General features: G+C 47.7%; 1 protein-coding gene across 1 annotated transcript in view; it reads left to right on the forward strand.

Moving 5' to 3' along the window:
* The first annotated feature begins 341 nt into the window (after nt 1-341).
* UTF1 (undifferentiated embryonic cell transcription factor 1) overlaps nt 342-23,550 on the forward strand; it is a 28,860-nt gene continuing 5,651 nt past the window's right edge. The window contains exons 1-2 of the mRNA XM_089779534.1: nt 342-416; nt 6,893-7,051. Of these exons, the coding sequence (XP_089635660.1) occupies nt 342-416; nt 6,893-7,051 (234 nt within the window). The remainder of the gene's footprint in view (nt 417-6,892; nt 7,052-23,550) is intronic.

A 23,550-nucleotide genomic window follows, 5' to 3' on the forward strand; every position in this document is an offset into this window, starting at 1 on the left:
GTTCTAAAGGTGCTAATGAGGGCCATTACAGATGCTCTGGAAACTTAATGTCTTGGTGATCAAATCAACAACCTGTGAACAATCTTGTTTGTCCTATGGCTGGTCTCAGAAGGACACAGAATCATAAAATACTAGGACTGGAAGGGACCTCGAGAGGTAATTGAGTCCAGTCCCCTGCCCTCATGGCAGGACCAAATACTGTCTAGACCAGGCATGTCCAAAGTCCGGCCCGCGGGCCAATTGCGGCCCGTGTTCTGGTTTAATACAGCCCCACAGGTAATTTGGCAATATCTATCTTTCATGGCCCCCAACGAATCCCTGAGCGCCGCTCAGGACTAAGGATGAGCTCAGGCGTGTTCGCAGCTCCACGTACCCGAACCCGCCGGGAAGATGACAGCACGCAGCGCTACTCACAAGTACTGAGACATTTTCCCAGTCCGCAGCTGCAGAGATTGGGAAATGTCTCAGTACCTGTGATTGGCGCTGTGCACTGTCAGCTTCCTGGCGGTCTCGGGCACGTGGAGTTGCGAACACGCCCGAGCTCATCCTTAGACTCTTCACCACACACAGCCACAAAGGCAAGGGGAAAGTTGCAGCAGTGAACCAGCTTTATTCACACCTCAAAGCCTTTGGAACAAAGCTGCAACTTTTCATAAGGCAGTTGTCACAAACACTGCCCAATACCATACATTTTTCAGCGTTGCAGGAAATAATGAACAGTTTTCCACAGGACAATATCAGTGCGCAAACGAGCAGGTATGCAGCAGACATCGCATCTCTTGCTGGGGAGTTTAAACGGCGCTTTCAGGATTTTGCTGCTGTTGAAAAGGAGATCAGCCTTTTCTCCTCTCCATTCTCTGTTGACCCCGATGATAATCCAGATCAGCTGCAGCTCAAGCTCATTGAGCTGCATTGTGACAGCGAGTTACGCAGTCGTCACCAACAGCTCTCTCTTGTGAACTTTTACCGCCAACTGGATAAGAGCTGGTTTCAAGAGATTCGAACATTGGCTAAGAAAATGCTGAGCTTGTTTGGCTCAACATATATGTGTGAGAAGACATTCTCTGCTATGAACTTTAACAAGAACCGCATGAGGACAAGACTAAGTGACTCTCACCTGCGTGACATTTTGCGCATCAAAACCCCTGCCTTTGAACCAGAGCTAGCCTATATGCTGCAGTCCGGATGTCAGTTTCACCCTTCACATTAGTGCAGGCAAGTTTTTTTTTCAATTGAGATTAATACATTGTAAAATCTCAGTTAATGTCAGTTGGTCTAAATCAGCTATAAATATATTTGGACACAACATATATACTTGGTGTTATGTTCCTGTTCATATTTTTTGAACTTAAAAGTTGACAGACAACCTTTATTACCAATAATATGTAATGTACTTTACAATGTTCCTGACATATATTTCAGCTTCCTGGATTTTTTTTTCATCTGGCCTTCAGATATGAAAGGCAGAGTGATTTAACACCTGTTTAGATTGGTCATCCATGTGACAAAATGAAAAGTATGCCGTTTGCAATAAACTTTGCATAAAATAGTTAATTTGCATTTAATTTTAATGGTTCAAAGAATGTCAGGCAAAATGGTCGACCCTCACGCATGTTCACTTCATCAAATCTGGCCCTCTTTGAAAAAAGTTTGGACACCCCTGGTCTAGACCATCCCTGGTAGACATTTATCTAACCTACTCTTAAATATCTCCAGAGATGGGGATTCCACAACCTACCTGGACAATTTATTCCAGTGTTTGACCACCCTGACAGTTAGGAACTTTTTCCTAATGTCCAACCTAAACCTCCCTTGCTGAAGTTTAAGCCCATTGCTTCCTCAGAGGCCAAGATGAACAAGTTTTCTCCCTCCTCCTTATGACATCCTTTTAGATATCTGAAAACTGCTATCATGTCCCCCCTCAAACTTCTCTTTTCCTGACATGTGGCCAGGCTACCTGATGCTGAAACCTATTTTGGATCCTGTACTTTTCCACTTGAGGTGAGAAAAGTTTGAACTGAGCATTCGTCAGAATTCCTGCCTTGAGCAAAAGAGCTCCAGAGGGAGGAAAACAATGAATAGGGACATTTGCCAGATGCTAGAAGACCTCCCCTCTTACCATCTAAAATGCCTAGTGGAAACATCTAAGACTGATCAGGCCCAGCCTAGGAGGCAGCTTAGCTTGTGAAAGAGTTGTCTAGAACAACTGCTTAAGATAAGAATTTGGATGAAACAAGTTTCTTAGTGGATTAGGATAAACTGGCGGTTTTTGTTTTAATTTAGTAATGTACTTTGATCTGACTGTTTTCACTTGCAACCACTTAAATCCTACTTTTTATATTTAATTAAAACAGTTTTGTTTATTATCAGTGTAAATCATTGTTACATGGGATTAGGGGGAGCAGCCACAGTGTGTATCTCTCTTTCATTGATAAAGGAGGCAGGCATCCTTATGAGCTTTCTCTGTGTAAAACATTTACATAGGGTAAGATGGATTTAGGTAGTTCCTAAAGATGGATTTGGTTCCTTTTGGGGGTTAGTTTCCTGGGTGCTGAGCCCTTGTATCTGAGCCATCCTCATTCAGCTTCTGTGTTGCTCTGGGAAGGGGTAGAGGTAACACCAACTCTGTGTTTTTGCTGAGGGAAACCAGAGCTTGCAGCCCAATAGGCCAGGGTGGCAAGGAGCCCCAAAAAGCAGGAGGGCGGGTGTCAGTGGATTGATCAGAATATGGGGGACAACCCAAGGGGATTTCTGTGTTCTCACTGATCACCGACTCTTTTCCATTTCTATCTAGTGGCCCCACTAATTGGCCTTCTGCTATATGAAAAAATAGCTGTTATATTTTGTCTTTTGATTGTTCTTTTTAAATTATTTTTGGCCTGCCTAATTATATGTTTTTACTTGATTTGCCAGCACTTTCTATTTCCCCTAGTGGAATTTGACTTCCCACTTTTACATGATGTCTTTTTTTATTCCTCTTAACAGTTCTTTTACTCTTTTTAGCCCTGGTATCATTTTTATCCTCTTGCAGATTTTTTTTTTGGGGGGGGGGGAAGAAGGAAGGAGGGTATAGATATAGGTTGAAGCCTTTATTAGGGTATTTTTAAATAGCTTTCATGGACCTTGTAGACTTTCACTCTTGTGCCTGTTTCTTTTAATTCCAATTTAACTAGCTTCCTCAGTCTTGTGGAGTCCCTCTTTTTGAAGTTAAATACTACTATGGTGGATTTCTGTGGTATTTTCCCTCCTACAAGGATGTTAAATTTAATTACATTAAGATTGCTATTACTGAGTATTTGAGCTGTATTCACCCCTAGGGACAGATCCCGTGTTTTACTTAGGGCTAAAACAAAAATGGCATCTCCCCTTGTGGATTCCAGGACTAGCTGTTCCAAAAAGTAATAATTAATGGAGTCCAGAAACTTTATCTCTGCATCCCGAAGTGAGGTACTAAGTTCCTAGTAATTATAGGGATAGTTGAAATGACCTGTTGTTTGGGAGTGGGGAGAGATTAATAGACTCTCTAATTTTCCTCAGCATGTTAGAATCACAGTCATCATCTTAGTCAGGTGCATGTTCCTACTGCTTTATTTTTATTATTCACACATGGAATTTCTATCCATAAAGATAGTTACAGTTTGATTAATTTTAACATTTACTGTATTTGACTCCCTGTTTGCTTTCCCATACAGAGACACTCCCTTTATCAGCACTACCTACTCTTATTCCTAACCCCAGCATTGCAATGATTGATTATCATCATCCACCAAGTTTCTGTGATTCCTACAGTATCAAATGTAATACACTGGAATCTTGTAAAGTAACTCCACTGACTATACACAAGGATGGACTGTAGCTCGCTCTCCCACAGCTGTGTTAGCTCAGTGCTAACAGGAATAAAAAGCAGCAATCATTTTATATGTCCTTTAATTAGTTGCTGCTAAACTGTATTTAAAAATGTTGGGGAGGTGGAGTGTGAGGCACAGAAAAACTTTGAAGAAAATATTTGTAAAATTGTTTTCATCTAAAGCTTTCATGGAAAATTAACTCTTTTTTTCCAGCAAAATTGTGATAACCAAAAATCAGAGAAAACCTGAAATATTTTAATTTAAAAATACTTCTGTAATGTAAGTTGTGGTTTGGGCGCTATGTTCTCCACAGTAGTCTGGCCTGGATGTCTGGCCAATCTCTCCCATGACCTACCCTCTGGGAGAAGGGAGGAGGTATATCAAAGGAATTGCAGCCATGGTGGCACACTTCCAAATTGGTATATTTTATTTGGGGTGAAGTATTTCAGGTTTGGAGCATGGTTTTTCAACAAAAAAAAGATAAATTATCCATAGTAAACAGATGCTTTTTGTGAAAAAATTGCCTTTAGACATTAAACTATTCTTTAATGGAAAATAGGGTTTGATCGAATACTTTTGGCTAGATCTAGACTATGGGGAAGATTCAAAAGAGGATATGCAAATTCTGCGGGAATTTGCATATCTTCTTCCGATCTCACTGTTAAAATAAAAAACTGATTGCACTGATTAATGTTAGGTATGACTGAATAATGAGTATGGGATGAACGCAATACATTCATTGGGTTTGTACTAATGGGACCCAATCTGTTCTTTGTAACTCTAAGTTCACATTGCATATTCCAAAAGGAACTAAAGTGTATTACTAGAGAAGATATTTCATAGCTATCCAACTGGCTGATCATCTTCTTTTTTAAAATCTTTTTAAAGTATAAAGTAATGGGTATTCAATATTGAATTTACCTACCCTAGGAGAAGAATATCTGTTCTTAGCTTTATTTACCTGTATTTTCACCATGCATTACAACTTCCTGTGACATATCAGTGTTGAACCAGGCTAAAGAGTAGTTGTCACCCCTTCCCTATAATCAGGGGCGCCTTTTACAATGCCTTAATGCTGTGGACCGCAATTTAGACTATTCACTAGCAGCCTTCAGCATGTGAATGACTTGCAGCTGTGCCTCTTGAGTGTGCTCTGCCAACCACACCTTGGCTCTTAAAAATTATCACACTCATTTTAAGGGAGTTCAGGTCATGGGGCCTAACAGTTAGAAATGTCTACAAGAAAAATAAAATGCTTACTGGTGTCTCATGTCACAGACTATATTAGATTCAAAGCACTGTTTTCTCACCATGTGCTGTCAGCAGTTCTAGTCTACACTGCACCATAGCTCGAAATAAATTGTGTATCTTACTTTGATCTTATTTCAAAATAGCTTATTTTGTAGTTTGGCACAGTCTACACAGTGTCAAATTTTGAAATAAATTGCTATTCCAAAACATCCCTTACTTCTTGTGGAATGAGGCTTACAGGCACATCAGAATAGTGACCCTGTCATATTTTGAAATAAAGGGCTTGCTGTGAAGATGTGGGATAGCTATTTTGGGATACTCTGGTATCCAGAAATAGCATTGCAGTATAGATGTAACCTTACTGACCAAACTCTGTAGGTCAGGACCCCACCCACAGAGTCCACTGGCTGCTCCTTTTGTCTCTGCAGGTGACACTAGTTATACTACAGTTGTTTACTGGGTATGCGCATACTGGCCCAATGCCACTCTCAACATTCCCACTGGGCTGAGAACCGAGGTCATGTTATTTATCCCATACTCGGCTCTCAGCTAGCAAGCATAGGGAGTTGCGTCTGATGAAGGCTGTCTGATAAATCCTGGTATTTTTGCCAGCAGAGCTCATGGCTGGCCTAGAAGAATACAAATTGAACCCCTGCAGGCCCACATATGGCTTTTTATGTGACACCTATGCTACAATTTCAGGTTTGTACATGGGTGTAGTGTAAGCAACAGAAATTCCTACAAGGTATTGTTCTGCAAAACATGTTTATCTTGTGCTACTCTCCTCAGGGAATCTGCTGTAATACTGCTACCACTCTGCCTCAACAGAAAAGAGCTCTTTATTCGATCTTAGAATGTGTCTTAGCTCCTTGCCATGCTAGTCTCCCTGCTTCCCCAACAAACTCCTCAAGTGCCAGTCTAAACCTTGCACTACAGATAACATTCCGTGAGCCTCAGTTCCCAGAGAAATGTGTCTGCAGTATCCAGTCACTTATTGTGCATTGATAGCAGTAACCAATCTGCTGCTTCCAAGCAGGCAGTGAAAATACCAGCCTGTTAGTTTAATATAACAGTGAAACTAAGGATACGTTTACAAGATATGGATAAGGATATGGTTTACAGTGAAACTAAGGATACGTTTATTAGTAAAGAACACAAATGTAAGTGATACTAAGTGAAAGAAAAAGAGACAGTTATAGTTACAAACAAAACAAATAAGAAGCTTTCTAATGTACAAAACTTAACTTAGAAAACTTCAAACTTTCGATTACTCTATATTCACCGGGTGCGTCTAGACTGGCAAGATTTTGCGCAAAAACTTGCCACCTGTCTACACTGGCCGCTTGATTTTGCACAAGAACACTGACGTTCTAGTGTCCGAAATCAGTGCTTCTTGCGCAAATATTGTGACGCTCCCATTCAGGAAAAAGCCCTCTTGTGGAAATGATTTTGCACAAGAGGGCCAGTGTAGACAGGCAGCTAAGACGTTTTGCGGAAAAGCAGACTAAATGGAAAAAAGCCCTAGTGGCCGTTCGGACGCGCTGTAGCTGCAAGACTGCTCCTGACTTCCTGGTAACCCGAGATCCCTTAAAGGCAGACCAGACTGCTGAGGCCACGAGGCAGAAGCCCTTCTGGGACCTCTGGCCACAGCTCTGCCACGCAGCCCCTGCTGACCCCAATGCCACCCAGACGACGATGGCAGCTCCGGGGTGGGGATCAAGCATCTGCACCCCCCAGCACAGGAGACCCCACGGGGTCGAAAAAGAAGGGCCCTATCCTTGTCCTCAGGGTAGCTGGAGGCACTGCTGGACCTCTGGCAGGAGGAGGAGGACCCGCATGACACCTGCTCCCGGCGCCGGAACGCGGACATATTTCACCACATGGCCCCGGCACTCGCCCAGCAGGGACATCCAGCCCGGACCCTGGAGCAAGTCCGGGCTAAAGTGAAAGAACTGCGCCTGGGCTATGTGCAGGCCAGTGAGGGCCAGAGGGCAGGAGCTGACACCTGCCCCCACTACCGACGGCTCCACGCCATCCTGGGCCAGCCAGCACCACAGGGACCAGACATCCCTGTGGACATCTTCATGCGCCCCCCCCCCATCACCAGGACCACCAAGGCGGGGAAAGGAGACAGCAGCGGGTCGAGGATGAGGCCAGCACTGCCACCCTGCAGGCCCCCTCCGGCAGCCCTGACGTCTCCCGTGCATCCTCGGAGGCCGGGGAAGGATCCACCGGTGAGTGTTGCACTCTGCACTCACAAGGGCGGGGAGGGGGAGAGCACATCACGCAGGCCACATGAGCTGCAGGGGCTGTGTAGCATTAGGCAGTATGCAGCACGTGCAACCATGTGGCCGCAACAGGCAGCTCCAGGGCACGCCTGTGACCATGCTGCTCACACACATCCGGCGGGACCGGGGGGAAGGGTGGATGCTGGCTGGAACCGGCCAGGGCCCCAAGGGCTCAGGCCAGAGCCCGCACCTCCGCAAGGGTGCAGCACACAGAACAGCAACACTGTCCCATGCCTGGCTGTGAGGCACAGCCAGCTGCTCCTGGGAAAGCCTCAGCGTCACAGCCCATGAGCATGGCCCCCACTCAGCCCCTCGCCTGTTCCCGGTGCCTTGGCTGGCCCCCCAAGGGAAGTCCCCATTGTGGCCACACATGTCCCTGGGCTATGTGTGTGAGGGCTAGCGGGAGGGAGAGGGGGGCCGCCTGAGTTTTGCTGCAAGGCTGGGAACTCCCCAGTCACTCTCCTGGTTCTGTCCAGGAAACATCCCACGTGATGGGGATCTGAGAGCCCAGACCACGTCTGCCAGATGTGCTCCCAGGCACTGTGCGGGGATTCATCTCACTCCCTGTCAAACACCATTTTGATTAGCCCAAAGCCTCACAGCCTCCACCAGCAGGGAGTTCCACAGGTTAACACAACACAAGCGCCCTCCCACCCTCCAAGTGGCCAGGACACAGACCGGTGGTTCCAATACATGGAGGAGGACCCTATTCCAGGGGCAGTCCTGTATGCAAACATACAAGACGGGGGGGTGGGGAGAAGAGTAACCGAGTGGGCCCAAGCCATACTACTGTGGGGTCACCTGGACTCAGGGGTGGAGCCCTGCAGCAGCGGCAGCAGCAGCACCCCCAGCCACCTCCGCCACCGGGACCGCCACGTGCAGGCCATTGAGCCATCACTCGGCGTGTGGAGGCGGACCTGCAGTGGCGCCAGGAGGCCTGGGGCTCCTTCCAGGCCCAGTGCATCTGCTTGACGGATTCAATTGCCACCCTCACTGCACACATTGGCCATACCATCCATTATGGCATGGCCTTGCCCCATGCCCCTGCCATCCCTCCCCTAGTACTGCCCCTCCCATCCTAGATCTCCCCTCTCCCCATTGTAAATAAAAAGTTACAAGTTTTTGTGTTCAAGAAAAAACTGTGTTTGTGGTTTATTAGGAGGTAAGGGGAGGAGAGGGGAGGGGAGGGGGAAGGGCAGGGGATGGGAGGGAGTTGTAAAGGGAGACTGAGGTGACCCTGCTATGGGGCCTGGGAGAACATGTCTGTCGGGGCCTCCCGGATGCGCACCCCAACCTGGTGCGCCTGGCGGATGGCAGCTGTGCCGGGCTGTTCATAGGCCTGGCCCTCGCCTGCCATCCATGTGGGGAGGAAGGCCTCCCCCCTCCGCTCCACAAGATTGTGGAGCACGCAGCACGCAGCCACTACTTCTGTGACATTCCGCTCACCCATCTCGAGATGGGTGAGCAAACACCGGAAGTGGGCTTTCAAGTGGCCGAAGGTGCACTCCACTTGGTTCCAGGCCCGGTTGAAGTGGTCGTTGAACCAGGCCTGGTTCTGGTCTGGCCGCCCCGTGTAGGGCCGCATTAGCCAGGGCAGCAGGGGGTCCCCCACGACACAGATGGGCATAGGCACATCCCTGACAGTAAACTCCCACCGAGGGAAGTAAGTGCCTGCCTCCAGCCTGTGAAACAGGCCGGAGTTCCGGAGGATGAGGGAGTCGTGTGCCCTGCTGGACCAGCCCGCATAAACATTGAGGAAGCGGCCACAGTGGTCCACGAGGTCCTGGAGTACGATCGAGCAGTACCCCTACCTGTTCATAAAATGGGCTGCTCAATGCTCCGGGGCCCGTACGGGGATGTGAGTTGCATCCAGGGCTCCCCCGCAGTTGGGGAACCCGAGGGCAGCGAAGTCGGCCACCGTAGCGTCCACGTCACGCAGGCAGATGACTCTCTGGAGCAGGACGTCGTTGATGTCATGGACGACCTGCAGAAGGGTGCAGAGAAACACAGGGGAACACATCACATAAGGCAGGGTGAGTGTGTGCTCCCTTGGGCCCCTCCCCCCGTGATGTCCTCTGTGCTCATGCACAAACACACACCAGGGCCCCCTCGCCCCATGCCCCCCCCCCCACCAGCAGGCCTGTGCAAGGGAGGGACGGCCCAAACCCCTGGGCGACCCAGCCTGGAGTCTTGGCTGCCCCTGGCCATGGAGTGCAGCACCCTCCCTCCACCCCACTCCCCCTGGGACCTACCTCCATCACGACGACACCAACGGTGGATCTGCCCACCCCGAACTGGTGTGCCATCGATTGGTAGCTGTACGGGGTGGCCAGCTTCCAGACTGAGATGGTGACCCTTTTGTTGACGGGGATGGGTGCCCGCAGCCGGGTGGTGGCTCTTTGGAGCGCAAGGGTGAGCCAGGCACACAGCTCCAGGAATGTCTGCTTTCGCATGCGGAAGTTCTGGAGCCTTTGCTGGTTGTCCCATTGTCCCAGGACCAGCCAGTCCCATCCGTACTGGTGTCCAGTCTCCACAGTGGCCTCTCCACGCTGGGCCTCCATGGTGAGGTTCTGGAACAGGTCCTGGAACAGGAGGACAGCAGCCTGGACCACCAGCTGCAGACACTCCAAAATGGCCGGAAGGGGCCAGAGCAGGCACATGGCCACCCCTGGCTCCATGGCACAAAAAATAAGGAAGATGAAAAAAAGAACAGGCAAAGGCACTAAAAGGCAAAAGGCAGTGGTGTCCAAAAAGGCAGAGGGCAACCACAAAAACTGCTACGGCTGTCAGTCCCTGCAAGAGGTCCTAAAGCTCACAGCAGGAGAGAAACGGCTGTCCAGGGAGATCCCGTTAAGCACGTGTCTCAAAGGAGCTCCAGCCCCCGCCCCCGGAAAGGGCTGGTGCCCATTTGCCCTCTTCAAAATGGTTCAGGGCTTCTGCTTTTGCGCAAAAGCGTCTTGCCAATGTAGACATGCTTTTGCACAAAAGCGCATCGTTGTTATGATAACTCCAGGACCAATCTAGGTGCTCTTTTGCGGAAATACTTTTAACGAAAACCTTTTCTATTAAAAGTATTTCCGCAAAATCAAGCCAGTCTAGACGTAGCCACCAAGTTTTATTTCCATTCTTAGTTGGAAATTTTACAAGATACTATTTTTTCTTGAGAAAAGGGGAAAAAATTCGTTCTTCAAATAGCTGCATGAGTCTGTGTTGCTTTTAACATAATGTTTGCATCTCATAGTCCTTTATGGCTCAATAGTGCAGTCAGTTACTCTGAGCTTAGGTCTACACTAGATCAGGCAGGTTGGCTTAAGGTTTTGGATTTGATTTACCTTAAGCTGAGCCGCTGCAGCATCTACATTGTGGGAGGCTGATGGGAGCAAAGGTTTCCATTGGCTTCCCTTACTCCTTGAAGAATGACGAGTACAGGACACCAGGGACTGCCCTCACTATTCAATTTGGGGGTCTACACTAGACTCGCTAAATCAAACACGAGAATATTGACCTCTGAAGGGTCGATTTTCTCCATAGTGTAGACATACCCCAATAGACCTTAACAGTAATGCTGCTAAACTGAGGCACAGAAAAGCAAAGGAGATTGCCAGTGCCCTGATGAGTTCCTTGAGCACAACTAGAAGTAAACTCCAGCTCTCCTGAGCTTTATTTAATCAGTGTACTCCCTAGACCATATTTAAGAATGTGGTTTGTTGATAAGTCATATTGCCATTTTGAAGTTTTCACTTTGCACAAATGTAAATGATACAAGTACCAGACAGGTCCATAATTCTGTACACTAGCACTTCAGCTACTGAATTTAATTTGTTCCATTGTGCTCATGATTCCAGTGAAAACACTGAAATTACAGAAATACCTCTGGAGCAAATTCCTGGTAAGAGCTACAACTTCTGATTCAATTAAAAAACAATGAATAGCTTTGCAGCACCTTAGAGTCCAGCAAAAATGTAAATAGTATACAGGCAGTCCCCGGGTTACGTACAAGATAGGGACTATAGGTTTGTTCTTAAGTTGAATTTGTATGTAAATCTGAACTGGCTCCAGATTCAGCCGCTGCTGCTGAAACTGACCAGGAGCTGACTACAGGAAGCTGGAGGCAGAATTGCTCTGCCCCCAGCTTCCTGGAATCAGCCACTGATCAGTTTCAACAGCGGCTGAATCTCGATCCTGGGACAGAACAGCTGGGCTGCCAGGTAGGTCCCTGCAGGACCAACCCGGCAGCACCCCAGCTGCTCTACCCCAGGGTCCACAACAAAAGCCTGGTCTGTTGGGGGGGGCCCCCCTGCAGACCAGGGACACGGGGAGCAAAGCCGCAGCGTCAGCGGGGTGCCGCGCCTCTGAGGCTTTGCTCTGGCAAAGCCTCAGAGGCACGGCACCCCGCCGCCGCTGCGGCTTTGCTCCTGGTGCCTCTGGTCTGCTGGGGACCGTCTCCAGCAGACCAGAGGCACCGGGAGCAAAGCAGCAGCGGCGGCGGGGTGCCGCGCCTCCCCGGCTTTGCCAGAGCAAAGCCTCAGAGGTGCGGGACCCCTCCGCCTCCCTGGCTTTGCTCCGGGTGTCCCTGGTCTGCTGGAGACGGTCCCCAGCAGACCAGGGGCACCCGGAGCAGCTTTTCTCGCCCCGGAGGTCGAGGTGGCGGGACCGCTGCGCTCTGGGCGGTCCCGCTGCCTGCGAGCTCCGGGGCAAGAAAGCCCCTTTCATAAGTGCTGATCCGACATAAGTCGGATCCGCGTAAGTCGGGGACTGCCTGTAATGAGCTTTCGTGGGCACAACCCACTTCTTCAGATGAATGAAGTTTAAGGGGTCCAGGTTTCAAATAAATAGCACAGAGAGGGGAAGAGGAGGAAAAAGAAGAAGGGGAAAAGTGGGAAAGAAATTGTCAATTAGAATGTTCATGCTAAATGAAGCTGATAAGACTACCTAGTACCCACTCTACGTACCCTTTGTTTTTTTATATCATTAGGATATGAATGTAGCCAGCCATCCAGCCAACATCTTTGTTTAGACTTCTGTTGTAGGTATCAAACTTGTAAATGAATTTAGGTTCTGTAGGTACCCTGTCGAGCTTGCTTCTTAAAATTGGTTTGAAATAATGCGGTGACTTTGAGATCCATTAATGAGTGCCGAGGCAAGTTAAAATGTTCCCCCAACAGGTTTCCATGTGTTGCCTTTTTGGACATCAGATTTGTGTCCATTAATTCTTTCTTGTAGAGATTGTCCAGTTTGTCCAATATACATGGCAGAGGGGCATTGCTGGCATTTGATGGCATAGATCACATTAGTGGATGTGCAGTTGTACGAACCTCTGATTTGGTCATTTACATGGTTAGGCCCTGTGATATTGCCTATATAGATGGGTGAACAGAGCTGGCATCAGGGTTGATCATAGGGTGTGGGATCCTGGATGAGTATGATGGAGGTATGCTACATGGTTATTGCAATGAATTTGTATGAGATTAGGGGGTTGTCTGTAGGTGAGGATTGGCCTGTCCCCAAGACTTGTGAGAGTAAGGGATCATTTTCCAGGAAAAGTTGTAGATTGTTGATAATGTGCTGGAGGGGATTAAGCTGGGGGCTGTTGGTGACAACAAGTGGTATCCTGTTGTTTTTTTGTAGGGCCTATCTTGAAGAGGCAGATGTCTAGATACTTGTCTGGCTCTGTCAATCTGGTTTTTCACTTCTCCAGGTGGGTATTTCAGTTTCAAGAATGTTCTATATAGATCCTGTAGGTGTTTGTCTCTGTGTGTGGGATTGGAGCAAAGCCAGTTGTATCTTACAACTGTAAACAATTGATTGGGAACCAAGATGCACAAACCTGGAAATCCCAGACAACCCAGCATCTCAAGCATTGGCACATTTATAGCAGGATTATTTGGTTATATTGACTCTCTGCTCAGACCCTATGCTGCCAGTACATCTAGCTATCTCCGAGACACCACCGACTGCATGAGGAAACTACAGAACATCAGAAATCTCCCTGAAAACACCATCCTGGCCACCATGGATGTAGATGCTCTTTACACCAACATTCACACAAAGATGCATTACTGGCTCGCAGGAACACTGTCCCTGATGACGCCACTGAACACCTGGTTACAGAACTTTGCGACTTTATTCTAACCCATAACTATTTCCAATGTGGAGACAATTTATATCTTCAACTCAGCAGCACAGCTATGGGCAGCCACATGGCCCCACAATATGCCAACATTTTTATACCAGACCTTGAACAATGTTTTCTTAGCACTTGCCCCATAGTACCCTTACTCTACTAATGCTACATTGGCGACATTTTCATCATATGGACCCAGGGGAAATGTTGGCTGGATGGCTTGCTACATTCCACATCCTAATGAAATAAAGAAAACAAACAAAGGGTACATAGAGTGGGTATTAAATATTCCTATCAGTTTCATTTAGCATGGACACTCTAATTGACAACTTCTTTGCCTTTTTTCCTTCTTTTTCCTCCTCTTCCCCCCCATCCCATTTCTGTGCTATTTATTTGAAAATTGCCCCCCTTAAACTCCATTCATTTGAAGAAGTAGGTTGTGACCATGAAAGATCATGACACCATCTACATTTTTTGGTAGTCTCTAAGGCTACATCTAGACTGCAGGCTTCTTTTGGAAGAAGATCTTCCGAAAAAACTTCTTCCAAAAGAGAGCGTCTCCACACACAAGCACATCGAAAAAGTGATGCTCTTTTTTGAAAGAGAGCGTCCAGACTGATTGGATGCTCTCTTGCATAAAAGGACATCCAGAACCACTTCAGCCAGGGCTTTAGGTCACCAGTTGCTCCCCAGTGCTGGTGCCAGAACCTTGCAGAGACACGCGCTTAAAGGAACCCCCTCACACACACCCGCGGAAAGCCGTTTCTCTGCTTCCGCTATGTGCTTGTCTACCTCTTTAAGGGACAGCAAATCTCTTGCAGTGCCTGCTGTGGTTGCCCAACTTTTGTGAACACCTCAGCTTTTTCCTGTGAACCATGGAGCCAGAGCTGCCCCTGAGCATGTGATGGCCCCACACGGCCATGCTGCAGTTTTTGCAGCACGTTGTGTCAGCTGTCTTCCTGGTCCTGACCGAGCTCGACCCTGAGCTCATTCTGGGGACCCTCTCCCCAGGTGCAGGAGCTACATTCTGGTAACTGCACCCCATAGTGGAGAGGCGTTTTTGGAGGCTCAACACCAGTTTGGACTGGTGGGACCGGGTGATCATGAAGCGGTGGGACGACCAGCAGTGGCTCCAGAACTTCTGCATGAGAAAGGGGGGGCTTATAGGAGGTGGCTCCTGAGGTGTCGTTTCCTGCATGTTGTGTCCTCCACAACATTGTGGAAAGGAAGGGGGAGGCCTTCCTCTTGGGGTGGGGATTCTGTATTTCTCTTTCATTACAAACAAGTGGACCGCTGGGAGGGAGGCTCATAACCTGGAGGGGAGAGGGGCTCAGAGTAGTGTTGGGGCCGGCTAGATGTGCCACCTTGGGTGCAGGGACCTCGTCAGGGTTGTGTGAGTCTGAGGACCACGGGTGGGTGGACAGGAGGGGGAGGCTGGAGTAGGGTCAGGAATGGCAGGTGGGGCAGAGGGAGGAGTCATAGGCATCATTTAGGGAGGGGATATGGGCATCACCTGGGGAGGGAGCAGAGGCATCGCATGGAGGGCAGGCGGAGGGGGAATGGGCATAGCAGGAGGGGCAGGGGGGTGGAAGGCAGGAGGAGCAATAGCAGTGGTTATGCCATCATGTGTAACACACCGCTGCATGAGCTGGTCCCATGCGTGGTTCTGCCACTCAGCATCCTCGTGGATCTTCAGTGCCAGGGTCGGCTGCATGTTGCACAGGATGCTGACATGTTGGCGCATGAGGTCTTCCTGGACCCTAGCATGCCTTCGGGTCCTCCGGGCTGTGGCAGCTGGCAGGGGAGGTGTGCCCTCAGTCCGAGCTGGTCCGACTGTGGAGAACACAAAGAAGGAGAGGTACAGACACTGTCCCTGAGGCTGTGCCCGTCTCTGTGAGCAGCAACCAACAGTCCTCAGGACAGAGAAGGAGGATGTCCTGGGAGCAAGGCCATGTTGGCATACACAGCGGACCATGCCTCACAAGGGCCCTGTGGTGCCCAGGAGAAAGTGCTGCCTGCTTCCCAATCCCCCTCCCCTGAGCCTGGCAGCAGGATCCCACCCATGCTCAGAGGCTGCCTGCTACATCCACGTGCCGCACACTAACGCTGCATGTGGTTTCACGTGCGCGGACCGCAGCACAATGTCCAGCTCCAGCAGTCCGAGCGACACTCATACCTCTGCTCCTGTGCGCCCACCTCCCCTACCCTGTGTGTGTGACAAACTGATACCGCTCACCTGAAGATCTCTCACTGGCGTCCGACGAGGCCTAGGAGACATCCTAGGTGACCAGCACTGGCTACTGGGACAGAGTGACAGTCTCCTCCTCCTGATCCTCTGGATGGCCCTGATCCTCCTGCTCCTCATCCACCATGACCTCCGGCTAGGTGACAACAGGGGTCTCGAGGCACCTCCTTGTGCAGCTCCTGGTAATAGGGGCAGGTGTGGGGTCCTTCCCCTGAGCGTGAGCTGCGCTCTCGGGCCCAGACATATCCCTGACGGAGCTCTTTCACCTTACTCCAGACCTATTCCAAGATAAGGGGTGGATGTCCGTGCTCCACCAGGGACTCGGCCATGTGCTTGAATATGTCAGCGTTTTGGCGCTTGGAGTGGAGATCCTGCAAGGTGTCCTCCTTGCCCCACAGCTTGAGGAGAGACAGGATCTCCACTCCAGACCAGGAGGGTGCACACCTCGTGGTCCCCCTGGGTGGTTCCTGGGACTCCTGGAGCTGCTCCCTGCGAGGGTCGGGGACTCACGGGGGGGGGGGGGGTTGTGGCTCAGCCATTGCTCACTGTGTGGGTAGCAGGGAGAGTCGCGCAGTCAGGTGGTGCTCCAGGGCTGGCTTCCTGCCACAAGACTTGTCCAGGGTGCCTGCAGCGTTAAGAGGTGCCAAGAAACAGGAATTATCAAGTTCTGATTACTTTGGATGGAGTGTCCACTAGGGCACCTTTGTTATTTCCTAAGGCCTCTTCTTCCGAAAAAAACCCCTCCTCCCTGTCCACACGTGCCTTTTTCCAAAAGAGCTCTTTCGGAAAAAGGCTTCTTCCTCATAGAAAAAGGATTACCAAAGCCGGAAAAACCCCTCTGTTCTTTCAATTTACTTTCAGAAGAACTCAATTGCAGTGTGGACGTAACACAGGTTTTGTCAGAAAAACGGCTGTTTTTCCAACAAAACTCTCTAGTGTGGACATACCCTAAGGTGTTGCAAGATTATTTGTTGTTTTTTAAGTTTTTCCAGTTACAGACTAACATGGCTACCCCTCTGAAACTTCTGATTCAGTGAGGTTCTCTAACTGGTTTGGGTTTTTTCTCTCTGTCAATATGTCATTACTAATAGACACCTCTAGGAACACCCCATGCCTATCTGCTTTTCTGGGTTTGCTTTTTATGCTTCACTCTTTATTGTTATTGATGCCTTTTTGAACATTCCTGCAGCAGTTGACAGCAGGCAATTACTCCACACTCCTCTCCTGAGTAAAGTCAATAATTACTGGTTGTGGATTGGCCAATCCAGATTGATGGAACACTTTGGATAGAACAAAATATATTTTATATAGTGCAGAAAATGTCATGTAACCTCCTTGTTTCCTTTTTATTGCTGTTTTGCACAGCAGTGGATCACATTTCTCCCTTCCCCAATCCAGTTCTTCTGTTGTTGGATAACCCAGCAGAGAATTCTTATATTTCTTAGTTGTTATATAGACATCCACTACTCAGTGCATAGTGAAGAACTATCTTTCAAGCTTGATGCCTCGCTAGCAGCTTTACATTGTCTTCTTCATCTCATATTTGATGCAGACCACACATTTTATTTGGAGAAGGAATGGTTTTAGTGTAGAGGGTGTGTATGAGAGAGAGAAAAAACACAGGGGTCTCACTGAATTCACCATGTAGATTTCTAGTGATATTGCTCTGTAAGTAAACATTAATAGAAGCATAATATTTCCCCAAGTCTCAGGGGATTTTAAGCATGTACTTAAGACTAGGATTTTCAAAGGGCTTAAATGATTTAGGAATGTAAGTCCCATTGAAAGTTGGCAGGTGCTTTTGAAAATTGTATTTAACATTTTAGAGTGGTAAACTGATTGAGCCTATTTCTTTTCAATTTGATCATCTGCAAAAATTGTCTCAGAGCATCTAATTGTCACAGCAAGCTGCTGCAAAGTCCATACATTTATTGTAAAAAGTGATTTTGTATGTTTTTTATTAGAGGGGAAAATGTAACAGGACTATATTGCATCACTGAATTTCCTTTGTAGATAATGCTAAAGTTTGATAGTTGTTTCTATGATCTCTCTATGACAGTATAGTAGGACATTTTGAATTATGGCAACATTAAACTGTTTCTCTTTTTAATTATTGTACTTTACAATTACAAAACAGACATGAAGCAAGAGAAAATTACAATTAGTCTCATGTACGCCACTATGAGTTAATTTTCTTTTAAGAAAAACCTCACAGGAGTTTAGAAAAACAAGATGAAAATGAGCTACATTATATTTGTTTAACCATGGTACCATATGCATGGCGTATTTACATGCAATATATAGAATGTAAATGACAAAATGTACTTTAGCCATATTTTTCAGCACTGCCTCTGATTTCTGGGTCACAACTTTGCTAGGTTCTATTGCAAATCATTGGCAGCATGCAACTCATAAAGAAATGTGGCAAAAACAAGGGTTTTTTTCAAATTATGGGAGGACATTGGTTCTGTCTTTTAATCTGCAGGTCTGCTTTCCTGTTCACTTTAGCCTGCTGCATAACTTCATCTTTGCTGTCAGTTCCATGTTTAATTCCTCCCTAGTCAAGAAGGCTAGCCTTAGAACATAGGATCCATATGCCACGAACTTTCACATTTGTCAGATTGTCTACAGGGCATATCATTCTGGCTGTTGACAAAAGGTGAAGCTGGCAGCAGCAATATTCCCACACACAATGCTGATCTTTGAACCTCATATCCAGGAATAAGTGGGCAAAGAGTGAGGAAGGCTTTTCCTGCTTTGGTCCCCCACCTAGGGGCCAAGCACTGCTGTGGTCCTTGAACTTACTTTATGTCTAGAACTGCTTTGGACCCAGTCTCCCCAGAGGAAATAGGGTCACTTTGTTTTCTTCCACTGTCCTGTATTGGGAAGAGGGTCTGTATGCTGCACTCTCTGCACTTTGAATAGATTCTTGGAAGGCACTGGTCCCACTTGAGGCACAGGGACTCCAGCTGCAATTGCTTGGATGGTGCAATACATATATTTGCACTTCAGGAATAATGCTATCATTACTAATTCTGAGCAACCCAACAGCCACCCCCCAAGGATGTCTCAGCAGCAGACTCACAGATCACACTGGAGGTTGCCTCTTGCTCTCTTTTCAGCTCCTTTTTAAAGGGACTATGTTGGAGAATCAAGCCGCTACTGGAGGAACTGTTCCTCAAAGAACAAATTGGATTCAAAATAGGCAGAAACTATCATGACCAGATCCTTGTATTGACCAACTCTATAGAAGCCAGCTGCCTATGCCAAGTTAACACAGCAACAGCATCTGTTGATCTTTGTTCTGCATATGGTACAGGATGCTGGAACACTCTTCTGCTGCAACTTGCAGGAGCCATACCCTGGCTCCCTATCATTAGATTCATTGCCGAATGCTGAGCAACCGCAGCGTCTCAACATAGCTTAGTGCTGCTGTCAGCAGCCTGCAAAAACTGAACAATGTACCCCCACAAGGGTCTCTTCTAGCTCCAGCATTTTTCAGTCATGCTCATGAATGACATCAAGCTGGCTACTCAGGCTTCCTCATTTGAAACCTCAAAAAAGGTTCTAGGACAGGACCTATAACCACTGAAACCTATTTCAAGGCATAAAAAGGTAAAAGCCAAATGTCTCAAACAGTGAGCTCGCTGCTTCAATGATTCCCAGACCACCAAAAAATTCAATATCAGTTTCTGTGGGTCAGTGTTGATGCATGTTCATAATCCACAGTACCTGGGAATAACCCTGGACCACACACTCAACTGTCAGCAGGTTGAACAAACCAAAAGGAAAACAAAGACCAGAGGCAACATCATACAGAAGTCTGCAGGAAGATCTTTGAGAAGCAACACCCACATACAGTAGACTTCCGATAATCCGGCACCCTTGAGACCCACGTGGTGCCGGATTATCAGAAATGCCGGACTATCAGGAGGTACTCTGGCAGGGGCGGGTCTCGTTGAAGGAGAAGCGGAGGAGGGGGCGGGGGTGTACCAAACCCTTCCTCCTGCTGCAGGGAGGCAGAACCTGCGAGCGGAAGAGGAGAGGAGGTGACAGGCAGGCAGCCGCATTCAGGACGTTCTGGTCAGTTACAGTCACTCCGGCTGGATCCACAGCCGACACGCAGTTAATGTAATTTTCCTCTCTACTGCCGGGAGGGGGGGGGGGCAGGGGAAGGTAGGGGTCGGTGGGAGGGGGGAGGGAGAGGGGTCTCCCACCGACCCCTACCTTCCCCTGCCCCCCTCCTCCCGGCAGTAGAGAGGAAAATTACATTAACTGCGTGTCGGCTGTGGATCCAGCCGGAGTGACTGTAACTGACCAGAACGTCCTGAATGCGGCTGCTTTGGCACACCCTCGCCCCCTCCTGCTCCTGCTCCCTCTCCCCCTCTCCCACCGACCCCTACCTTCCCCTGCCCCCCCCCCCTCCCGGCAGTAGAGAGGAAAGTTACATTAACTGCGTGTCGGCTGTGGATCCAGCTGCAGTTAATCAATTACTCTAGCAACTTGAAGCAGCTGCCAGAGCACTTCCGGGTTGCAGTTGGTGCCGGACCATCAGGCGTACCGGACCACTGGATACCGGACCACTGGAGTTTTACTGTACTTAAAATATCAGCAACTGTCATGCTCCATTCCACAGTAGAATACTGTACAGCACTTTGGAGGTCCACACCCCATTTTAGCAGACACCAAAGTTAATGCCATTCTTTTCATAATAACAGCACCCTCACATCAATGCCACTTCCATGGCTATCAGTATTGTGCCAGCAAATATCCAGTGAGACACTGAAACAAGTAGGGAGTATATCAAGATAATGGCGAATACCATGCCACTGCTCCAGCTTGACCTAACAGTTCTTCTCCCCAATAACTAATATCAAGAAAACCCATGCTACAGCCCTCCTTAGCTTCCACAAGAACATTCTCAGCAGGGGCTTTGACATCTAGGCAGCTGCCAACGTACTAAACAAAAATCGAATTGATGACTCAAGTGTGCAAGTGCTTAGCTTCTCCTCCCCACACACGTATAGACAGCTCTAAACTGTCCGCACCAGACGTGGCAAATGCATATTTAGTCCATAGATGGAAAGTGAGGAATTCATGGTTTTGGGACTGCGGCATGGAGAAAATTGTGAGACACATAAATGATTGTTTATTCCATGTTTATCCTGGATGTGTCGCAGCTCTTCCCTCTGCTCTGACCTGGATAAAAGAGCTTCACATTCAACTATTGTCATGCTGTTTACTTTCACTGTTCCACTATTGCCTATGAAAGAAGTTTATTAAAACAGCTTCTATTATCTTTTTAGAACCTCAGCCTGTAACTCATTAGTATGTTTACCTGCGTCAACATTGTAGATAATTCATTTCTTTTTCTTAATCTTTAGTTATAGGATCAGGCACAAGCATTGTTTTTGCTATAGGATTTGAGGAGCATTTGCTCTAGAGCACTGGTCACCAAGCAGTAAATCGGGATCTACTGGTAGATCTTGGAGCCTCTGGCAGGTGATCCTGACTTGTTCGGCCAAGAGGCTATCAAGTGCCACCACTTCAGCTGCCTCTCTCTACACTGCTGTGCAGCTTCTGCCTTCTGTCTTGGAGCTGTCCCCTCTGGAGCCTCCTGCTTGCTGGGCAGGGGAGGGAGAGGAGGGTGCTGATGTCAGGGTGCTATCCTGTACACTCTGTATCCTATCTCCACAGAGCAGAGAGGGGACACAACAAGGTATGGAGGGAGTTTGCTGGCTGCTTTTGAGAATGGTGCAGGGCCAGGGCAGGAGTGAGCCTGCCTTAACCCCACTGCACCACCACCTAGGAGCCACCTGAGGTCAGCAGGGCTCAGCTGGAGCCCACATCCCAAAACCCTACCCCAGTCATGAACCCCTCCTGCACCCCAAGTCCCTGCCCTAGCTCTGAGCACCTCTGCATCCCAACACCCTCCCAGAGCCTGCTCCTAGAATCCCTCCTGCACCCCATCTGCCTGCCCCACGCTCAGAGCCCCTCTCACACTCAAGATCCCTTAATCCAAGACCAGAATCTGCACCCCAACTCTCAGCCACAGCCTGGTGAAAGTGAGGGAGGGTGGGGGAGGGAGGGAGGATGGAGTGAGCACAGACAGGGCCTCAGAGAAGGGGCACAAAGAAGGCAGGGCAAGGATATTTGAGTGTGAGGTAGATCTTCGATTGCACTTAAATTCATAAAGTGATCTCATGCTTTAAAAGGTTGGAGACCACTGCTCTAGAGTAAGTGACTTGTTCTTTGAGACGAGGAGTAACCTGAACATCATGATTTTCATGTAAGGGATCATCTGTTACAAAGGCAAACTTGCATGGGTGGCAAGACAAACCAGAGTACCCATGGTGACTGTCTGTGGTTCCATGTTAAGGCTATCATAGAACTTTAGGAGTTGACACTTGATAAGTATGGAACTCACAACTTGTTTGGGGTTTGTGTCCTGCTTTATGTCCTCAGTTTACAATCTGCCCTGAGATTGGGACTCATGCTCATGAACCTCTCCATCTCCAGGTGGCTTGATAACACAAAATAGGATCCATGCAATGCCACTAAAATGCCATGCACAGCTCTTCCTGTTCTGCAGTACCTCACTGGAACATACTTACAATAACCAAAAGCATGGAATCTGATAAGTAAAACTATAGCAGGAATAGTTAAGTTTCATCCACTTCTCACTTTTGCACCTTGTCTTCAAAATGAATATTGATTGTTCTATTTTCCGACCATTTTTACAGGAAGAATGAAACACTCTGTGTACTATACACTCTGTGGCAAATAGCCTGCTGAGAATCTCTGTTGTTGGAGTTGCCTTTTGAGTGGGTGTGGGATATGGTAAGAGCTTACAGAAACTTTCTCCCGTGTGAAATCATGAAGCATGATTGCTGTAAGAAGTGTGAAAACATCTTAGCACATCACTATATTTTCTGCTTTTGAGAGTTCTTCTTTTGGCTGGCTATGGCACCAAAAAAATTGAGACTGAACACATGAGTTAGTGAAGGACAGATACTCCATCAATCCAAAGCTGCTTGAATCCTGAAATGCTAACATCATATGGTAAAGTTTGGCTTACAGTTAATGTCAGATTCTTCACAAACAAGCCCAAATTCAGTGCACATACCTAGATCTATGAGTGCAGCTGCTGCAATGGCATGTACAAGTCAGACATTTGTACATGCGGCTGGATATTTAGACATTCTTCTATGAGTCTGTAATCTCCTTTTTTTGCCTGTGTATTTGCCCAATTTGTCCATGCACCTGAAACAACTGTTTGTGCCAATACTGAGGCACTAGTGTGTGCCTCCTTCATTTAAAGATCTGAATCTCAACCTCAGAATTATTTTTAAAATCATAGTGTCAACAGGCCCTACAACATTTCCATCTGAATTTTAGTGGAACTAAACTGTTGGGAAGTCACCAGCACTCTGATTTCAGTCCAGCTTCTCCTTAACAGTTTTAAGTGTCAATTACATCACATCCTCTATGGACTTAGCTATACTTCAAGGATCTGTGCAATGAGAGCCCCCAAACTGCTCACTTTTTCCCACTCAGGCTTGTAACTCTGCATCCATCTTCCCAAACAGAATCATGACACTTAGGTATAAAAGAGGATATACATTTACATAATCTACAACTGTACAGACTCACAGAAACTGCACCTGTAGAAACCATACCCACTTAGAATGCTATAACAGCTTAACCCAGAGCTTCATTAGAGTAGGGTGCTGCCTGCATATTGCTTTCTTCCTGGGGTAAACTAAGATGCTCAGATACTAGCACGTGCATGTG

Source organism: Pelodiscus sinensis, chromosome 6, assembly GCF_052426305.1.
Source record: "Pelodiscus sinensis isolate ZL-2025 chromosome 6, ASM5242630v1, whole genome shotgun sequence".
Classification (NCBI taxonomy): Eukaryota; Metazoa; Chordata; order Testudines; family Trionychidae; genus Pelodiscus; species Pelodiscus sinensis.